At 41.8% G+C, this 18,594-nt stretch overlaps 1 protein-coding gene across 3 annotated transcripts in view; it reads left to right on the top strand.

Moving 5' to 3' along the window:
* The window catches only part of MKLN1 (muskelin 1), a 95,008-nt gene that overhangs the window by 39,421 nt on the left and 36,993 nt on the right, over window positions 1–18,594 (top strand). For all 3 annotated transcript variants that reach the window (XM_009097456.4, XM_050982895.1, XM_050982906.1), the window contains 3 exons: window positions 1,095–1,172; window positions 2,303–2,368; window positions 10,325–10,437. In XM_009097456.4, coding sequence (XP_009095704.1) covers window positions 1,095–1,172; window positions 2,303–2,368; window positions 10,325–10,437 — 257 coding nt within the window. The remainder of the gene's footprint in view (window positions 1–1,094; window positions 1,173–2,302; window positions 2,369–10,324; window positions 10,438–18,594) is intronic.

Genomic DNA, 18,594 nt, shown 5'->3' with positions numbered 1-18,594 from the left:
ATAGGGGTGCATTCGGTAAGGATCATTCTTTTTTGCCTATATACCTACAAAAGGCTTTTGTACAAATAAGCAGAGGCGTTCATCATTATTAAATTCCTATTGTTTTTCTACCAGGTAGTGCATTAATACATTACCAGAGCAGAAACATTTGTCAGGAAGAGCTTGTGTGTTGAGATGGTGGGTGATGGGTGGGATGTAGCCGGGCAAACGGTGCTCAGGTGCTCTCATAGTTTGTTGTGCTACAGAAGGTGATGTAGGTGTTTCAGAGGAGACATTTGAAGAACAAAAGCACCAAGTTCCTCATGTGCCAAGCCCTTCCCAGACTGGAGAGCAGTCCCAGGGAGTGTGGGTGTTAAAGTCTCCTTTACAGAAAATTGGTGTTTATGTGATGGACTGCTAACATCTGAACAGGATTAGGAACTGACCTCTGGATGCTGAAGAGAGATGGAGGGCACAAGGGGAGTGTGGATAAAGAGCTGGAGCTGGTGCTGCTCACAGAAAAGCTGCACTTGGCACATCTGGCCCAGGATCTAACGCCTCCTCTGTTGCTCTTCTTGCTTAACTCTCTGAAGAGACTGTAAACTCATTTTGTTTTTCATCCGGCACTTGGTTGTCCCATATCACAGCATTTAAACAATCTGCTCTGCCTTCCTTCTCAGATGAAGCTCCAGAGATGCTGTCTGACCTAGTTTTAACTTAACATGCACTAAAATGGTCGAATTTTATATTCACTGGCAACTTTCCTTTTGCTTAAATAAGGGGGAGGGATTCTATTCTTAATTAAATACACCACACTGGAGATTTATAGACACTTGGCACGACCTGGCAGGCAAACTGGATAATTCCTGATTGATCTAGTAGCAAGTATTCTTTTTATTTTAGTGCTCACACATTTAGTTCATTAACAAACTAACAAAAGTTTAACAAACTAACAAAAGTTTAACAAACTAACTGACACATAATGGAGAACTCGCTGAAATGGAGGCTTTGGAGTGGCATGCTGGATCGGGTTAGGCTGAAGTTACCCACATTAATAGTGATTTTGCTAAAATGGAAGGATAAATGTTTTATCCAGCAAAATTTTTGTTTTGCAGATGGCTTGTTCAATCAGTATATCAGTCAGCAAGAGTACAAACCTCGCTGGGGGCAGATTATCCCCAAAAGCACCAAAGGTAAGGACATTGCTTAAGATAGAACTCATGTACTGCCAGTTCTGTCTTGTTCCTTTGAGAATATGGAGCAAGAGAATGATGCAAGAAAGTCTCCTCTAGGAGAGTTATAGAGAATGGTTTCTTCTCTGAAAAAGTTGCATTTGTCTGCAAATTCAGTGAAATTCAGCCTGCTCTCTGGTTGAGTAAGGAGCACTGTAAGAACACTAGTTGTAACTTTAAGGATAGATCAATTTAGTAACAAATCCCAGAATATTGGTTAAACATGAGAACAGCTAGCTGTGTTACTGGATTAATGTTTCCTGTAGCACATGGGATTTATGTAACTTCAACTTAAACTGAGGAGTTGGCAAATAAATACATTACCTCAACAGGGAGTATTTTAAATGAGGTGGATCTTTTGAAGTCCTGGTCTGTTATGCAGTAAATCCAAACTGCAGAATCTTTTCCATTCCTGTCTGTCTTGAGAGGAGACTTGTAGCAGCATCCTTAACTGCAAAGTACAAAAATCACTGTCCACAGAAGTGTGGAGCACTATCCCCAAGCCCCTTGGTAGGGGTTATCTGTGTCACCTGTCCTGAATGCTTAAGATATATAAGGTGGTTGGAAAGCTGCTTTTATTGAATAGTTAGAATTCCCTTATATGTGAGAATAGCTGGTGCAAAGCTGGCTGTGTTCTGTGGTCTGCATCACCTCCTGCTCCCATCCCAGGGGTTCATTTCCCTGTCATTTGAGTATCTGTTCTCACAGCTCAGCCCTCAGGCAGCTCTCAGGTGTGGAGAGATGGAAGGGGAGCCAAAGGGTGGCTGTGTCATCCCTTCTGGAGAGCTGCAAGGACAGCTCAGAGCTCTTTTTTGTGCACCAAGTGTATCAGGAATGTTGGAGCTCCTTTCCAAGGCGCTGAGAGTTGCAGTATTCACTTCTGCTCTCTGTGCTGTCAATCACCAGATAATTCAGTATAAAACTTTGTACAGTTTTATAATGCACAAAAAATACTACCTGGAAAAAGTGATGTGCCGGTGTTTAAGGAAGGGTGAGTTACTCAGTTCCTCTGCTTCCATGTTGAGGCTGGATCTTTCTTTGCTTTCAAAATCTTAAAATGGAAAATTCTTCTTTTCCCTCTTTTTCTGAAGGTGATGGAGAAGACAGTCGGCCAGGGATGAGAGGTGGCCATCAGATGGTGATAGATGTGCAGACAGGTGAGTAGTTGTTACATTTCTTAATTAAATTATTTAATCAGTTATTTTCCAGATTAATATGCAAATGTGGTTTTCTTCAGACACTGTGTTAGTTTCAGTTTTTGAGGAAAAAAAATTGCACTTTCTGATAGTTGGGTTAAAAGTTCTGCTTCCTCTCTGGGTCTATATTCCAGCTGCCTTTCTCCTTCTTCCCTAATAATTCTGTGTTATGCCTTAGCCATTGTCTTGTCTTAACTAAGAAACCAAGAGCAATTGTTTTTAATTTTTTATACCTCCTACCATCTTAGAGCTGGAGTTCAAACAAGAGCAGAGAAATTAGGGAAAATAATTTTCCTTATCTGCTACAGGCTGTACTCAAGCAATAGATCTGATGTGTTGAAACATTCCTTGTATTTTGGTTGGAGTGGCTTCTAATTCCCACAGTGTGCAAGAAATTCTTGTTAAATATAATTCTTTAGACATCTTTTGCAAAAATGTTTCCTGTAGCAATTTAAGAAGTGGCTCAGCTTCTGTTTCAGAGGACATACGGAGAAAAGAAAGTGGGGTGGTGTATCAGGAACAGTTCCAGTGATTGTTGTTCTGCATAATTTTCTATATCTTTGTCTGTTACTTAATCAGATTTCTGTGCTACGTCAGTCCTTACTAAAATAAGGAAAGCATCTGCCCGAGTCTTTGCTGTGTAGTGAAAGGATTGTTCTTGGGAAGGGAGAAACAAGATCAGGGCGTGGGTATTGGACAGGAATATAGGGTGGCATTGAAGGAGCTGGCAGAAAAATGCCCATGGCCATATCTGTTGTGGTCACAGGACGGGGACAGAGCATGTGACAGGACAGGACCTTCCAGAGTAATTTGCTAAGTCATGGTGAACAAGCAAAAATCCAGCAGTAGCTGCAGCCTTTGGCTTTTGCTCAGAGTAGTTACTGCACTGGAGGAAGCACTCAACTTATTTGGTGTAGGAGAGTAAACTTCTTTCATTTGGTGGGAGAGGTTTGAGATTGATTAGAACAAAACGCTGCTGGAGGATTTGCTGTGTTTGTCTATGCAGAGGCTGGGGACGCTCCCTAGTGGCTTAGGAAATTAGTGAGTGTTTCACAAGAGCAGAACGTGGAAGAAACATGATCCTTGTCAACTTGGAAATGATAGTCCTGCACACCTCCTGAAAATAAAATATCCATGGTAGTGTGAGCCTTCCTTTCCATTGCTCTTGCTGTTCTTAAGTCCCAGTAAGGTTGTCAGCTCTGCCTTTGACTTCAGTTTCACTCTGCTTTAACAAGGCAGTGAAACTCATCCATATATTTTTAAAATATTTCTTGATACATTTTATATATACTTTGGATACATGTGTGTATTTCATATATAATAATATTTATATTATTTATGGAAATAGATGTATAATGTATTATATACATTATATTATAAATGTGCATATATATATATATATATTACATTTTAAAATAAATGTATCAAATATGTACAATTTATTTCTTTTATTTGAATTGTTTTACTTGCACAAAAGTGGCTGGACACTATCCACAGAGGTGGAGTCCTGGATCTCCCCCCCCTCATGATGGTCCTTTCTTGCTGTAGCTCTATTTACAGGTGGTGGGATACCTTCCCAAAGTTTCCCTGTGGGCTATTTGGGAAGTTGCTCTCAGTTTTGCATCCAGGTCCACTGAGGCTTGTAAAAGCTGAAATGTTTTTGAGATGATCAGTTTTGCCATTTAATTTAGCTCGTGACAGGCCAGGGGAAGTTCTTGGGGCTGTTTCCCATTGCTGATTGTTGGAGTTTTCCTTTTGAATATAGGTGGAGTTTAATGAGCTGGTGGGAATGTAGCCAGTTATGTCAGGATGTGTTTCACAGACTGGAGCTGGAAAGCTCCCTGGCTAACCTTGGACAGATCCAGTGCTAATGGAAAAAGGAGCAGTGGTGGTGTACTCTTCCTTTCAAAGGCATTCTCTCTCCTTACTCACATGCTTGCTGGGTTTTTTTCAGAAGACTTTGGCAACTGAAGAAAAATCATCTTGCTTTGCACTCCTTGTTGAGGAGTTAGGTCCTTCTTAAAAATCAGTATTTTCTACAACTTAAATCTTTTGGAAGTGAAATGAAACAGCAAAATCATACTTACAGGGAGCTTCTGAAGTTTCAGTTCACGTACAATTAAGTGTTGGAAGCAGATTTTCATCTCTGATGGCCAGACCTGCTGTAGCTATAAATGAACTATAAATGGTTCAGTATTTTGATTAACCTCAATGAAATTTTAACCACTTATTACAGACTAGAAAAATAATTCCAGTTTAATAGTACTGGGCCTGCTGGATGCAGGTGCTGGTGTCAGGGTAGAGGATTTGGGTTGCTGAGTAGCTGAACTAGATCTTAAGTTGCTGCTAGTGCATGGAGTCACTGAGACTTTGTTTATCAGTTTCGGGTGGAACATGGATTAGCTAGGTCTAAACTGCCTTTTAGCATGGTTTATCTTTCACTTAGAGTAGGCTGAAAGTAACTGAAAGATAATTTAACATCTCTGCTGGCAGCCAGTAACTTGTGCTGGAGCTCATTTCCATCTGGTACTCCTGTTCTTAATACCTGCCACAGCTGGCTGAGTCAGTGCAGTATTCCTGATGCTTTGGAAATCTCTTAAAGCAGTTGGAAATGGAACTGTAGGCATTGTGGGATGCAGAACTGAGAATGCAGCCTGATTTCTTCCTATATAAAAAAAAAATAAGAAGAGAAGTTAAAAATGTGAAGTTAGTGATTCCTGCTATATCCTCCATCATTTTAATCACATGAACACTGAGACTGGAATGTCTCTGGATGGGAGAATTCAGAAGTTGGATTTGGTTTACATGTGCAGAAACATAAACTGAGAGAAATTCACAGTTACAGCTGAATCCACTGTTAGGTACTTTAAAGCTACTAAGGCTGCAAATGAAAACAGAAAGCTCCTGTTGTTCCTGCTTTTCCCTGCAAGATGCATTTCTCATGCAGCTCTCCGTGTGAGAGGCTGCAGAGTTCTCTCTGCTTTTCTACAAGGAAAGGGAAGTATTTGAGTAGTTGCAACCCAGGTACATAGATTAAAACAAAATTGTCCCCCAAACAACCCACAAGAGCACAGTGTTGTGCGCTGCATGTCAGGCATGAGAAGGTGTTTGTTTAGGCTCTGGGGAAATACTGGGGCAGTAACAGGCTCGTGTGCAGAACTGTGTTCCCAGGGAATTGAATCCTAATGCAGTTTTGGATGAGGGTGTCAGCATCTGGCACTGGTTCCTTATTAACTGCTCTTCAAGTCTGCCCTCCCTGGCCTCCTTATGGGTCAGATATGCCACATGTTTCAAAATTCCAGTGCTTATTCTAGAAGAGGGAATGGATAAGTGAATTGCCAAAAGCAAGTTTTAAGGAGTGATGTTGGTACTTAAGAACAGTATGTATGTTGTGTTTTGGAGATGTGGTTTATAATTCCATAGGTAAGGTGGAATTAATCTCTTCTGTTCTTACAGGGCAGACACAATGAATGACAGTGCAGTCCATAAAGCCATATAATTGTTTTGGTAACAATAGAAACAGGGACCATGTAGAAATCATTATATTAAAAAAAAGGATATTTGGTGTTATATCAGGCTTTCTTAAATGTTGAAGTTTTCCCATGAGCCTGCTTTAGAAATAACAGCAAAGCAACCAGGATGATTTTTCTACTGTCTCCATTTCTCTTCTCCTTGGCAAGTGAAACAATTTTGTGAGGGAAAACATTAGTGAAATGGTCTTTATTAATGTGGTACCTCTGTTCTCTCACTGAAGTGCAACTGCTGTGTAATTTTGGTTGTACATCATTTTTGCTTTTCCTTTCATCCGAAGGAATTCTGTTTGCTTCCTTCCATTAGATAAACAAGGACAAATCTGTAGGTTGGGAACAGAGGGAGATTCAGAGCACTGGGCCCAGCGTGCCCATTGTATACGTGGGCAGCACAGCAGAAATGACAAGGTTCCTTCAAAAGCAGCATGGAAAGATGAAAAAGATGAAGAGAGAGCAGCAGACATGAAGGATGCTGTTTTGCCTGAGGAAAACACTGCTATCCATAAGATATTTAAAGACAAGACTTGTGTACAGGATGAAGGGATCTCAGAAACAAAACACAGATGGCTTCTAAGCTCTGAAACACAAACAGCTGCTGAATCCTGGAGGTTACTCAACTTCATGGGGCTTTCACATTTGAGACTGTATGCCTATCCTTAAAAAAACCCCTTGTATTCAGCCAGCTTGTATCCAGCTGAACTGTGGCTCAGAACCCAAGGAGTGTGGTACTGCAAGAAGATTTAAGGCTGGTTTTATATTTGTGCTCTTAAATGCTCCTCACAAAGTGGGCAATGCTGCTGGCACATAACTGAAGGTGTGGGTGCTACTTGGAGAAGTAGCATCCTTTTGTAGAAGGCTTTTGAGAGCTCTTACACCTTGGTTGGTTTGTTATTTCTGAGAGGAATCCTTCATAGCTGTAATGCTCCAGTACAGCCCCAGCAAGTCTGTGCTGGCAGCTGACTGGGAGGGCAGTGGCTGATGAAATGGGAAACAGGGCCACAAGTCCAGGGGGTCTGCAGGAGAGCAGTGTGAGGTTCTGATCCTGCCCCTGGGATGTGACAGCTGTGCAGGAGGACAGGCTGGGGACTGACTGCATGGAAGGATTTGCTGAGTGTGTGTCATCAATGTGTCCTTGTGGCATTCAAGGCTGGCCTCTCCTGCTGGGCTGTACCAGCACAAGCACAGCCAGCAGGGAGAGAGGAGGGTGATGTTCCTCTTCTGGATACTTGGGGACACATCAGGAGTGCTGTGCCTGGTTTGGGCTCTCTGGGACAATAAGGATTGTATCAAACTGAACTGTCCAAGGTGGTCAGGGCTGGAGCGTGTGATGTGTGAGGAGATGCTCAGGGAGCTGGTTTTGTTAATCTGGTAGAAAAAAAGGTTCATAGGAGGATCTTAGAGCTGTCTTCAGCTACTGGTGAGAGCATGGAGATAACCAGGCTCATTCTGGGGGAAGCAGAGGAATAGGATACAGGACAGGAAGGGAAAATCCTGTTAGGCATTAGAGGGAAAAAACTGTAATGAAGTTAATTAGACACTGCAGCAGGGATCCAATCTGAAATGTCCATCCTTGGACAAAGTTATTATAACTGAATAATTCCCTGGGCCATGGGGTCTCTGCTGAAGTTAGCCCTCCTGTGAGGAATTTGGGGATGACTGATGGACCTTGCAGAAGTGCTGTAGATCCACAATTCTTTCATATTCCACAGAGAACTGTTGTAGAAGAGACGTGGAAATACTACTTGACCAAAGAGTATAATTAAATATGTCAGCAGGACTGAAATGTACTCTCTGAGGAAGACTTCCTGTACCAGAACCCCACCAAGTATTTCACCACATGGAGAAAATGCAGATAGCAGGAGGTAGAGAACTGTCCCTGAGAATGTGTGTGAACCTGGACTGAAACCACCCCAGGAATTTTGATATTTAATGGGTTGGAGAAGGCTGCTGTGCTGCTTTTCTGAGAAATAGAAATTAAGGAGCAATTGACAGGAAATATGTGGATTGTTGGGAATGTACATACCCTAATTTGAGGACTTCTCTGGCACCTTTTAATCATCTGGAGAGTAAGGGAAGAAAAGAACTCAGACATTACAGAAAAATTTTTGACTGAGCAAGCGATTTAGAAATACTCACAGAACATATTTAATTCAAAGTGTTGAATTTGTATTCAGAAAAAAATGGAGAGGAAATAAGCTGAGGATGCTGGAGGAGAAATTTGACTTCCTAAACGTAGCTGGTAAAAGCTTTGGGTAAATATAATTGCTTTCATGTTTTTTTTCTTGTTGCCTTACAGCTAGGTTTGAAAATTCTCCTGCTCTGCTCCTAAAGCTGAATAGAGACTTGCTTTAATAAAGCAGCATCAATTTGCTGTGTTCCATATTGCTTGGATGCAGAGGGAGGATCCTTTTCTCCTTGAGTTCCCCAGTGCTACCAGAGTTATATTGGTGAGAGACTGCAGGGCTCCCCTGGAGCTGCCCCACTGCTGCTGCCTGGGGTTTGTGGCCTCTGTCCTCTTCTTTGAATATTTGCTCTGTGGGAAAAAACCCCTCTCATAAAATCTGAATTAACAGCTAGAATACAAGCAATGATACTGGTTGGGAAATAGAGTGAAGCTTGACTTCAAAAAAAAAAAAAAACTTTAAAATCCCCAAAAAACTCAAACACAACCAAACCAAAACAATCAAACCCAACCCCAACCAAACAAGAGCAATCCCACAAACCACCAAACAGCTATTTCTTTGCTTTATACCATGGGAAAAGAATTACAAATTTTAGGAGAACTATAAAAAATTATTTACTTGACATTACCAGCAACAGATGCATTTATGCACTAAGAAACATTCCTTTTAAGACATGGAACCTTCTTCTAAAACATGTATATACTTCTGCAATAAGGCATGAAACAAAAAATTCTTTTCCTTGGGTCTAGATAGTGATGGAGCCTTTCTTTCATGTGAGCTACAGTTTTACTTCATGATGTGAAATGGGTCTGGCACAGAGTTCATGTCCAGTTGTGTTCAGGGTGTTGCTCTGGAGATGCTCAGCACCAGCTGGGTGCTCGTGCTCCTCTCTCTGTGCTCACATTTAATTCTGTCAGCCTGGGTTAGGTAACTTCCAAAATCTGAGTTTTCATCAGAGTCATTCAGGTTTGCTATTAAATTTCATGTGAGCCAACAAAGCCTTTCCAGGCAGGCCTGACATTTTGGCAAGGCCCCAGTAGGATTTTTAGCTGGTGCCAAATCTTTTATTTTTCTCGGCTATCAATGAAGCTGTTGTGGTAATGTGGGTTTTGTGAGCTGTGAGAATTTATGCACACAAAGGGACCTGCTCTTTGCAGGGAACACTGGGAGCCCTGAGTCCAGGAGGAAGGGTAATTAAAGTTAATGAACCAGGGTAACCTTTCCATGGTGATGACCACTATCCTGATGGTAGGTAAGGGTCAGGGACTAGTCCCATTTTATAATCATGCTCTAACTCCGTGCTTTAATTGGTGTTGGATTAAAAATTGGCCATTACCTCCATAATAGAAATGGTTTGTGGATTTTAAAGGAGTTTTTCAAAGCTCTGCAAGTCTTGAGGAGCTTGTTCTCCTTGGGCTTGGCTTTGTGTTCTTTTTTAATGCAGTCTAAAAATGAAGTATTTTTAGAATTTGAGACCAGATAGTGCGGTTTCTATAATGGGAGCAGTTTGGTTATCTCTCCATGGCAGAACAGAAACTCTTTTCTTAAATGTTTTCCCTTTCCAAAGGCTTCATCTGGCTTTATCAGTGAGTCTGGGAAGCCTTAGAACTTGCTGTACACAGAGCAGTTGTGGGTTTGAGGTGACAGCCCTGAAACACTGACTTAAATTTGTGACTCTTGTACTCACTGGCTTTTGTGGCAACAGGTAAGTTACTTTATGCAAGACATTTCCCTTGCAGGGGATTTTGTGCTTCATTTTTTTATCTAAGGGATGGACTAAACAGAAAAACTTTGCTGCTCCTATCTCCAAAATCTTGTTTATGTATAAATCCTGCACCAAACAGGGCACAGGATGAGATGTCATTGATAGACTGCATGCAGAGGATCCAAAATGTTAAATATTGTTCATTTGTCTGTCTGGAATTTTAATCAGAAGGCTGTGGGTTTGATTGCCTCTTATGTAAATGTGGAAATAGAAAATGACTCTGAGAATTGGCTGTCTATCAATCCTAAAATCTTCCATTACTAAACCAAACCACATTTTTTTCTTGATGACTAGTTCCATTCAAAGAGCAGTGATGTTTTAAGTAAAAAAAAAAAGGGTTTAAATTTATCTTCTGATAGTTTGTCTTTGTCACAGATGTTTTGTAGGCATTAGCCTGTTTAAACACATTCTTTTTTTCAAATTTTTTTTTTTTTAATAGAAACTGTTTATTTGTTTGGTGGCTGGGATGGAACTCAGGATCTGGCTGACTTCTGGGCATACAGTGTGAAGGAAAACCAGTGGACCTGTATATCCAGGGATACTGAGAAAGAGGTAAGTTCTGCAAACATCCAGATTTTTAAAAATACATCAATGGTTGCCCTCCTCAAGTACTTATGTTGAAGTGCAGTATAAGGGTGAGAGCCACAGAGTTCAGACCTTCAAGTTCTGAAGACTTTTGAAATGCTTACGTGGGGAAAATACGGGCTGGAGGTGGCTTTGAAGCACTAAGATTCCTGGAGGGGAAAGGTTTATTTCTCAAAAGCAGAAATGATCAGCCAGAAAATCAGCTCAGCAAGTAGAGCACGAGTTAAATAATTTTGTGTGGCTGAACAACCAGACTTATCACAGAATCACAGAATGTTTTGGGTTGGAAGGGACCTTAAAGATCATGCAGTTCCAGCCCTGCTGCCATGGGCAGGGACACCTCCCACTGGAAGGTTCCAAGAACTTGCTAATGAACATTTCAGACCTGATCCTGGTGTTTGAGCTTCAGAAACCAATTGTTTATTTTTTAGCTTCTGTCAGAAATGAATAGAAATGGACAACTACCAGATGGAAATCTAGAAGACAGGGGTTCCTGCCAAAGGCTACACAACCCCGAGAGCTTTCGTGGAATTCATTTGAACCATTTTCCTTGGCCTGTTTTGCTCCGTATTTGACGTATGAGACCTGAAATGAATGTAGCTTGGGTTATAGGACCAGACAAAAAAAGTCCAAGACCTTTGGCTTCTATAATTCATTTCACTGTACACTGAAATCTTCAAGTTTAGTGTGGTTATTGTATTTTGTGTTCATTACTTCTTTGTCAGAGGAAAATTCATGCCACCTCTTCTTGGAGGTATGAAGAGTTTGAGATCCCACCACTTTTTGACAAATTTAGGAGATGATTTCCTCAGCTATTTGAAAACAGTATAAAAACATCATGTTTCTCATTTGTATTTCTCAGTTTCTTGTCACAGCTAATTTTGTGAGCTTCCTTACTAGATTAAATAACACTTTAATATTCTCTTTTTTTTTTTTCATAGCAAAGGTTTTTTAGAGGTTGTGATCAAGTAGGACAAATAGCCTGAGCTGAAAAAAAATAAATAAATCTCACAGACATTTCCTGTAGACCTCGAATCTGTGTCATGTACTTACTGATTGGAACATCCTTTACAGAATGGGCAATAACAAAACTGAATGTGATACTCTGGTTTCTGTCATAACAGAGCTGTGGAGAGGTAAAATTGTTGTATTTATGTACTGATTAGTCTGAAAGGGGCTGCTGTGTTTTCTTCCTGCACAAACCAGTGTGGACCAGTCTGGTGTTTAAGGGATGCATTTGCTTCTTGCTGGGGTCGTGCCACATCCAGTTGAGTTTCTCTAAAGCTTAGGAGGCCTGGCTGGGATGGGAGAAAGGAGGAATGCACAAAAGGAGAGCTGTGGAGGAGACACAGTAGAAGAGTTGTTATTTGATGTGATTTAATAATTATAAAGGGATTTTGAGAGGAAAAAATATTAGCAGAGTGTTATGGAAGCTCAGGAAATTCAGATGGAAGATGGGATCTAGCAAGGAGAGGAAGAAAGAAGAATTTTTAAAAAGTGGAGACTTGCTGAATGTGTGAGGGGTTTTGAAGAAGGGATGTATTAATAGAGAAAAGTGTGGAGAAATATGGCTTTGGAAAGGGAATTCTGGAAGGACTCCCTGTGACAAATTTGTGACATGGGGCCCCTGTGAGCCTTGTGGAGTTCAACAAGGCCAAGTGCAAGGTCCTGTACATGGATTGGGGCAATTCCAGGAGCAGATAGAGGCCAAGCAGAGAATGGATCCAAGAGCAGCCCTGAGGAGGGGGAGGACTTGGAGTGTTGGTGGTTGAGAAGCTCAACAGGCCTTGATGATGTGGGCTTGAACTCCAGAACTTCTGCTCTGGAGTCAGGCTGGCAGAGCTGGGGGTGCTCACCTGGAGAAGAGAAGGCTCCAAGGAGAGCTCAGAGCCTCTTCCAGTGCCTAAAAGGGCTCCAGGAGAGCTGGAGAGGGACTTGAGACAAAGATATGGTGTTCCAGGACAAGGGGAAATGGCTTCCCAGTGCCAGAGGGCAGGGTTAGATGGGATATTGGGAAGGAATTCCTGACTGGGAGGGTGGGCAGGCCCTGGCACAGGGTGCCCAGAGCAGCTGTGGCTGCCCCTGCATCCATGGAAGTGTCCAAGGCCAGGCTGGACAGGGCTTGGAGCAACCTGGGACAGTGGGAGGTGTCCCTGCCCACAGCAAGGGGTGGCACTGGATGGTCTTCAAAGTCCCTTCCCACCCAAAGCATTCCATGATTCTGTCATACATTCGGCAGTGTTCAGGAGGCCTCCTGAAGCATAGTTCAGGTTTTTGGTGACTTTCTGAGGTACAATGAGCTGGCAGCTGCTGTACTTGGAAACCAGCAATGAGTTGTGGCTTTTTTTCCAAAAAGATCTGGATGAAACCTGATTTAGAAATGAAAAGGTCAATCTCAAATGTTGAGAAGTATATTCAAAAACAAAGACTCCAGATGTTTCTCTAATAGGGACATCAACTGCTCGCAAACAATTTGCAAAAAGGAAATGTCTGTTGACATGGAATTTTAAAAAATATTCAGAGTAGATTCCAGTGGAGCTTAATCTTGTTTTGTTGCATTGTGCTAGTTCTGCTTCTGGCTTTTTTATTCTGATTAATCAGTGACAGTGGTTAAATTAGCCACTCAATAATTAAACTTGGATAAGAGTGAAATATGGTGAAAGTTGCATCCTGTCCAGTGTTATTGTAGGGATAATGCTGAATAATGCTTTTGGGATAAGGGTACTGGGAGCTTCTGTTGCAGTGCATTAGGAGAATGTTGTGTGACCTTTTTAGAAAATGTTTTTGCTGCTGTTTTTCAACGTTTTCCAGTGAGGTGTCTCTTTGTCACCTGAAGTTGCATTTGTCTTTTTTAACATTAGACACCGAAGCTGATTTTCCGTAGCTCTTTTTCATAGAATCATTGAATAGTTCAGTTGGAAAAGCCCTCTAAGATCAACTCCAACTGGTTCTCCCAGCACTACCAAGGCCAGCACTAAACCATGTTCCCAAATCTCACATCCACACGGATTTTGAGTTCCTCTGGGGATTGGGACTCCATCACTGCCTTGGGCAGCTGTGCCAGGGATGAAAATCCCTTTCAGTGAAGAAATTTTTCCAAATATCCAAGCTCAGCCTCCCCTGGTGTAACTTGAGGCCATTCCCTCTCCTCCTGTCCCTGGGAGCAGAGCTTGAACACCCCTCCCCAGCTGTCCCCTCCTGTCAGGGACTTGTGCAGAGCCACAAGGTCCCCCCTGAGCCTCCTTTGCTCCAGGCTGAGCCCCTTCCCAGCTCCCTCAGCCCCTCTGGATATGCTCCAGCTCCTTATGTCTGTCTTGTATGTCTGGACAAAATGCTCAGGGCTCTGCTGGAGTAGCTGATCACCTACTGCATGAGAAGAGGTTCTGCAGGACCTGCTGGTGAGCACACACCACTGCTGATGGACAGAGAGACCCCACCATCCCTTCAGAGTATGGATCCAGCAGGACTCCTGCTGTGCTTGTCAAATCCTCTTCCTCAAGCCTGAATCCTTCCAGGGAGATGCTCCCTGGAGCAGCTCAGGACCTCTCAGCTTCCCCACAGCTTCTGTCTCTGGAGTGTGTGACAGCCCTGTGAATCAGCTGGCACAAGGCACAGCCAAAATGGGTTTCATTTAAGAGCCTTCAAGTTTCTACCCTGAATCAATTGGGATGTTCTGACAAATGCTGTTGTCTTCAGGGTTTTTTACTGGCTGTAGATCAACAGACCTCTTCAGGATTAGGAAATAAATAGTTCAAAAAAAAAAACCAAACCTTGTCATTCCTTGGACATTTTTACTCTAGACCAGTGTCAGTTAACAGGGAAATTTCATGTGTGTGTTTTGATGTCTATTTCTCGTTTCCAAGCAGCAGCTTTCTCTTTTGAAGGGTAATTTAGTTAAAATCAGTGCAGGAGGACAGTTGTAAATGTAGGAAAGACTTTGTTTGGTGTAAATTGATAGTCAGGGGATTTTGAAATAGGATCAAAATGCTGAGGGTGTTGATGCCTCTGGAGATCAGATAAATGAGGCTAAAGCAGTGTGAGAGTTGGCATATTTTGTGTGTCTCTGGTATTCCTGTACCTTGTTCTAGTATTTCCTAGAGACAAGAGATGGGGGGATCTCCCTTCAAACAGTGTCACTGCACTGATTGGTACCTTCTGTGCTGCTTCTTTGAAAATACATTGACTCATCCTCATTCTGGCTTCTTCAGAGGAAAATCCTGCTCACAAATCACTCTGGGAAGGATGTGGAAATTGTGTAAATGGGTTAGGTTTAGGTGACACTGTGTTTCTCTCAAAAACTGTTGAAGTATTTCCTTACCAAAGGTAGAAGTGAAGGTCTTGTCATGGTTTAACTGCTTGAGAGGATAAATCTTTGCTCACAGTGAAGGAAAGTGTAGGTCAACAAGTGCCTCTTGTTCACTAGGTTCAAAATGATGTGGAAAATGGGTATATGGTGAGATGACAGTTTGCTGTGAACAGAAAGTGCTTTTCCAGGATGCTGAAAGTAAAAGCTGACAAGTGGAGAAAGATCTCCTAATGGTGAGAGCCAGGGGGAATTTCAGCTGCTATTGTATTTCCAGTTAAATTTTCTCCAGTCTCTGCATGCATTTCTTTGCATTTGTTGACATGGATGAATTTACCCAAAGCTTTCAGTGTCATGTTACCACAGAAGCACTTTTTGTAGGAGTTTGTGACACCTCTGACTGGTTTTTTTGGGGTGTGATGCAAAAGTACATGAGCTTATCAATGTAAAGTTTTTACCCTGTGCTGTTTGAAGTATAGGAACTGAACTAGTCTCAAATACTGACTTCTTCCCCAGATGGTGATACAGTTTGGAAGACACATCAAGTGCCTTGAGGGGTTTTTTGTTGCAAATATTGTGATGTTTACAGCCTTGATATCTAATACAGCGAGTGTGCCATGTCCTACTGCTGAGCAGTTCCAGTGGTACAGATGCTCAGTTGTAGGAGATTCCTGGTGCTGCAAAAGCACATAGGGAGAAAGCAGCTGTCCCTGAAAGAAACTTGGATACTGCAGTTGTACCTCGGAGCCAACTCCTTAAATAGTGCAAATGCCTACAAAAGTAGGGACAAAGACAGCAGATGCTGGAGTGAACCAAATGAAAAGTATCCTAGGCTGATCCTAAATATCACAGGCTAATGGTTTATTTTCCTCCCTATTTAGTAGCATAATGGTTTAAAGTGTTGTAAGCCAGTATTCTTTCACCAGAATGTTTGAGAGAGACTTTCACATATGCCTAACTGACATCCCCAGTGATTTCCACTTAGGCAGCCTAAAGCAAAAAAACCCTGTTGAGGGAGTATAACCTCAGCTTTTAAAATAATTTATTTTTAAATAAACTTTTCCAAAAGTTTTTCAGCTTTCAAAGCTAACTTATGTGCTTATGCTATCTTGTGTGCCTCAAGAGTTCTGTCCTCTTAATCCTGGTTTATTTGTCTTTTTTTTTCTTTTAAACTTTGACATTTTTTTAAGGAAAAGATCATCCATATTTGAAAACAACTTTGGGTCTTAAGTTATTCAGTTCCCTCACTAGGTGCCTGTATTTCTTGCTTCCAGCATGAAAAAAAGCCCAGAAAACCAGCCAAACTTCAGTTATTCCTCACACCAGGTGTTTGAATGTGTGGAGGTCCCTTTCCTCCACACACTGCTGTTCAAGTCAGTCTCGTGGAGAAAGGAGCATTAAATAAATGCCTTGTGCCCAATGTTCTGGAGGCTGCACAACTTTGGCAGCCCTGGAGCTTTTGCATGCCAGTCTTCAGGTTATGCTGAATTTCCAAGTCATCATAAAGCTTTCAGTTGCAAAGTAAAACTACTTTTAGTCCTTGAAGTAATGCATCAGGCTGAGTTGATTTGTGGCGTTTATGTTCCGATAAAAATCACCACTTCAGCTGCAGCTGATGATGAGTTTAATGCTCTGATCTCTGGTCTGGAATGGAACTTTATTTTACTTACATGGCTTTATTAGGACATTATTGCATCATCCTAATGCATTTTGCAATTCCCTGTAAATTGTAGATGAGGCATTGTAGAGTCATTCTTGGGTGGCTGTGGATGCATCCTGGGGGGGAAATGACATTACAGGATTTTCAGGTAAAGATTTAGTGAAGAGGTTGATGTTGGTACAAGGAATTCTGATTTATATCCTTTTGGCTTTTAAAGACACAGAAATATGCACCTGTGAGATGAGCCAGCTGGAATGCCAGGACCCCAGCATTTCACACTGAAGGGATTAAAAGAAAAGGATTTTAAAGAAATAGGAGAATATGTAGAGGTGGAAGGAAAACTTAACTCTTTTGCCGGTGAGTGAAAGTAGCTTCACACACCAGTCAACTTTGCCTTGGGAGTAATGTCTTGTTTCAGCTACACTGAGAGACTTGTTACGTTAATGTTACATTAACATTGCTCCATCTGTACAAATACAGAAATCCCTAAAGAAATATCACTTATCCCAGGGTGGTAACATAGGGGAAGCAGTCTCAAGTCATATCACAGACAAATCCGTAGCTAAATTGTCTGGATAATTATGTGCTTGAAAATGTAGTAAGTTTTTGTGGATCTTGCTACTCAGGTATTTCAGCAACTGGGTTTTGGAGGTAATTGGGAATTGAGCTTTCTGGAGTGTCTCAAGAGGATGTATTGGCACAGTGGCTGATGCAGTCATGTGTTGAATTCAGACCTATCTGAAAGAGCTTAATGTGTTTAATAGGACTTAATCCTTGAATTTTGCTGGGCTTGCATGTGATGGAGATGTTACTGATACTGGACTCTAGGAAATTAAACAGCCACTTTTACAACTTACCAGCACCTTCAGGTGCAAACTACTCTTTTGTCACAGCTCAAAAATGTCTTCACTTTCTCAGAAACATAAGGATTTGCACTTAGAATTTCATGTTTGTCTATCACCAGCATCTCAAGGACAATTAATTACCAAAAAAAATCAGCTTCCAGAAGCGTAGCTTTGCATGTAACCTTTGTGGCTAAACAGTTTATAAGCAACCAGTTAAATTTTTTCAGCCTTCTTGTTTGCAAGTGAGGCTGTAGCTCAGCCGAGTAGTTTGTGTCTATGGAAAAATCTCTCTTGGCTGGACCTTCGCTGGCCATTGTTACTGGTAATGAGAGGACAGAGTGAACTTGTGATGCATGCAAAAATGACCTCATTCAACATCCTGCAATTGTTAATGGGGTTAGTTAAATTCGGCACACGAGGGACGTTGTTCTGAGGGCCCATCTCGGAGCTGGTGAAAGCTCTCGTTCTCTGCTAGGTTGTTACATTTCATCAGTGTTGCTGAAAGCAAAGCTTAGCACTGGATGTGGAACAAACTGACAATTTACTTGGTAAAATTTAAGAAGTTGAAACTTTTTTCGCATTTCACCAATGTGAGCAGTGCTTTGTTTGCAGGTGAATTGTGCCTTTTGTTAGAAATAGCACAGAACTGATGTCCTTTTGCTGCAAGGTCGCCATGTACTGGGGTATTCCTTCAGTACTTCTCTTGTTTGCATTTGTAAGCTGAATCACAAAGGTTGGATGACTTTTATTTTTGACTGTAAACTAAAGCCTGCACAAGACCTTCATACACATTCCTGCAACCTTCTTCAAAGAAATTACAGAATGGTTTGGGTTGGAAGGGACTTTAAAGATCAACTCATTCCACCCCCTGTCATGCACTGGGACGCCTTCCACTATCCCAGGTTGTTCCAAGCCCCATTCGACCTAGCCTTGAGCACTTGCATGGATCTAGGGGCAGCCACAGCTTCTCTGGGCACCCTGTGCCAGGGCTTCACCACCCTCCTGAGCAGAGAATTTCCTTCTAAATATCTTCTCTTTCAGTTTAAAACTGTTCCACCTTGTCCTGTCACTATCTGCCTGTGTAAAAAGTCCCCCTTCATCTTTTTTTATAATCCTATTTTAAATACATAGTGGCCACAAATTATTTCCCACTGTTTGAATGCTTGAAGGTGTGGGAGCTTTCTCCCCTTCCCACTGGCTTTTAAGATGTTTTACTGCAACATAAGGTCCATGGTGTTATGCATTGCTGGAAGGCCTTGATGATACCTTGGCATGAGAGCAGAGAGCTCAGGAGATCCAGGAATGTGGCTCCTGCA

The sequence above is a fragment of the Serinus canaria genome, chromosome 1A (genome assembly GCF_022539315.1).
Source record: "Serinus canaria isolate serCan28SL12 chromosome 1A, serCan2020, whole genome shotgun sequence".
Classification (NCBI taxonomy): Eukaryota; Metazoa; Chordata; class Aves; order Passeriformes; family Fringillidae; genus Serinus; species Serinus canaria.
The sequence above is the reverse complement of the archived record's forward strand: the minus strand, read 5'-3'. Positions and strand labels throughout refer to the sequence as shown.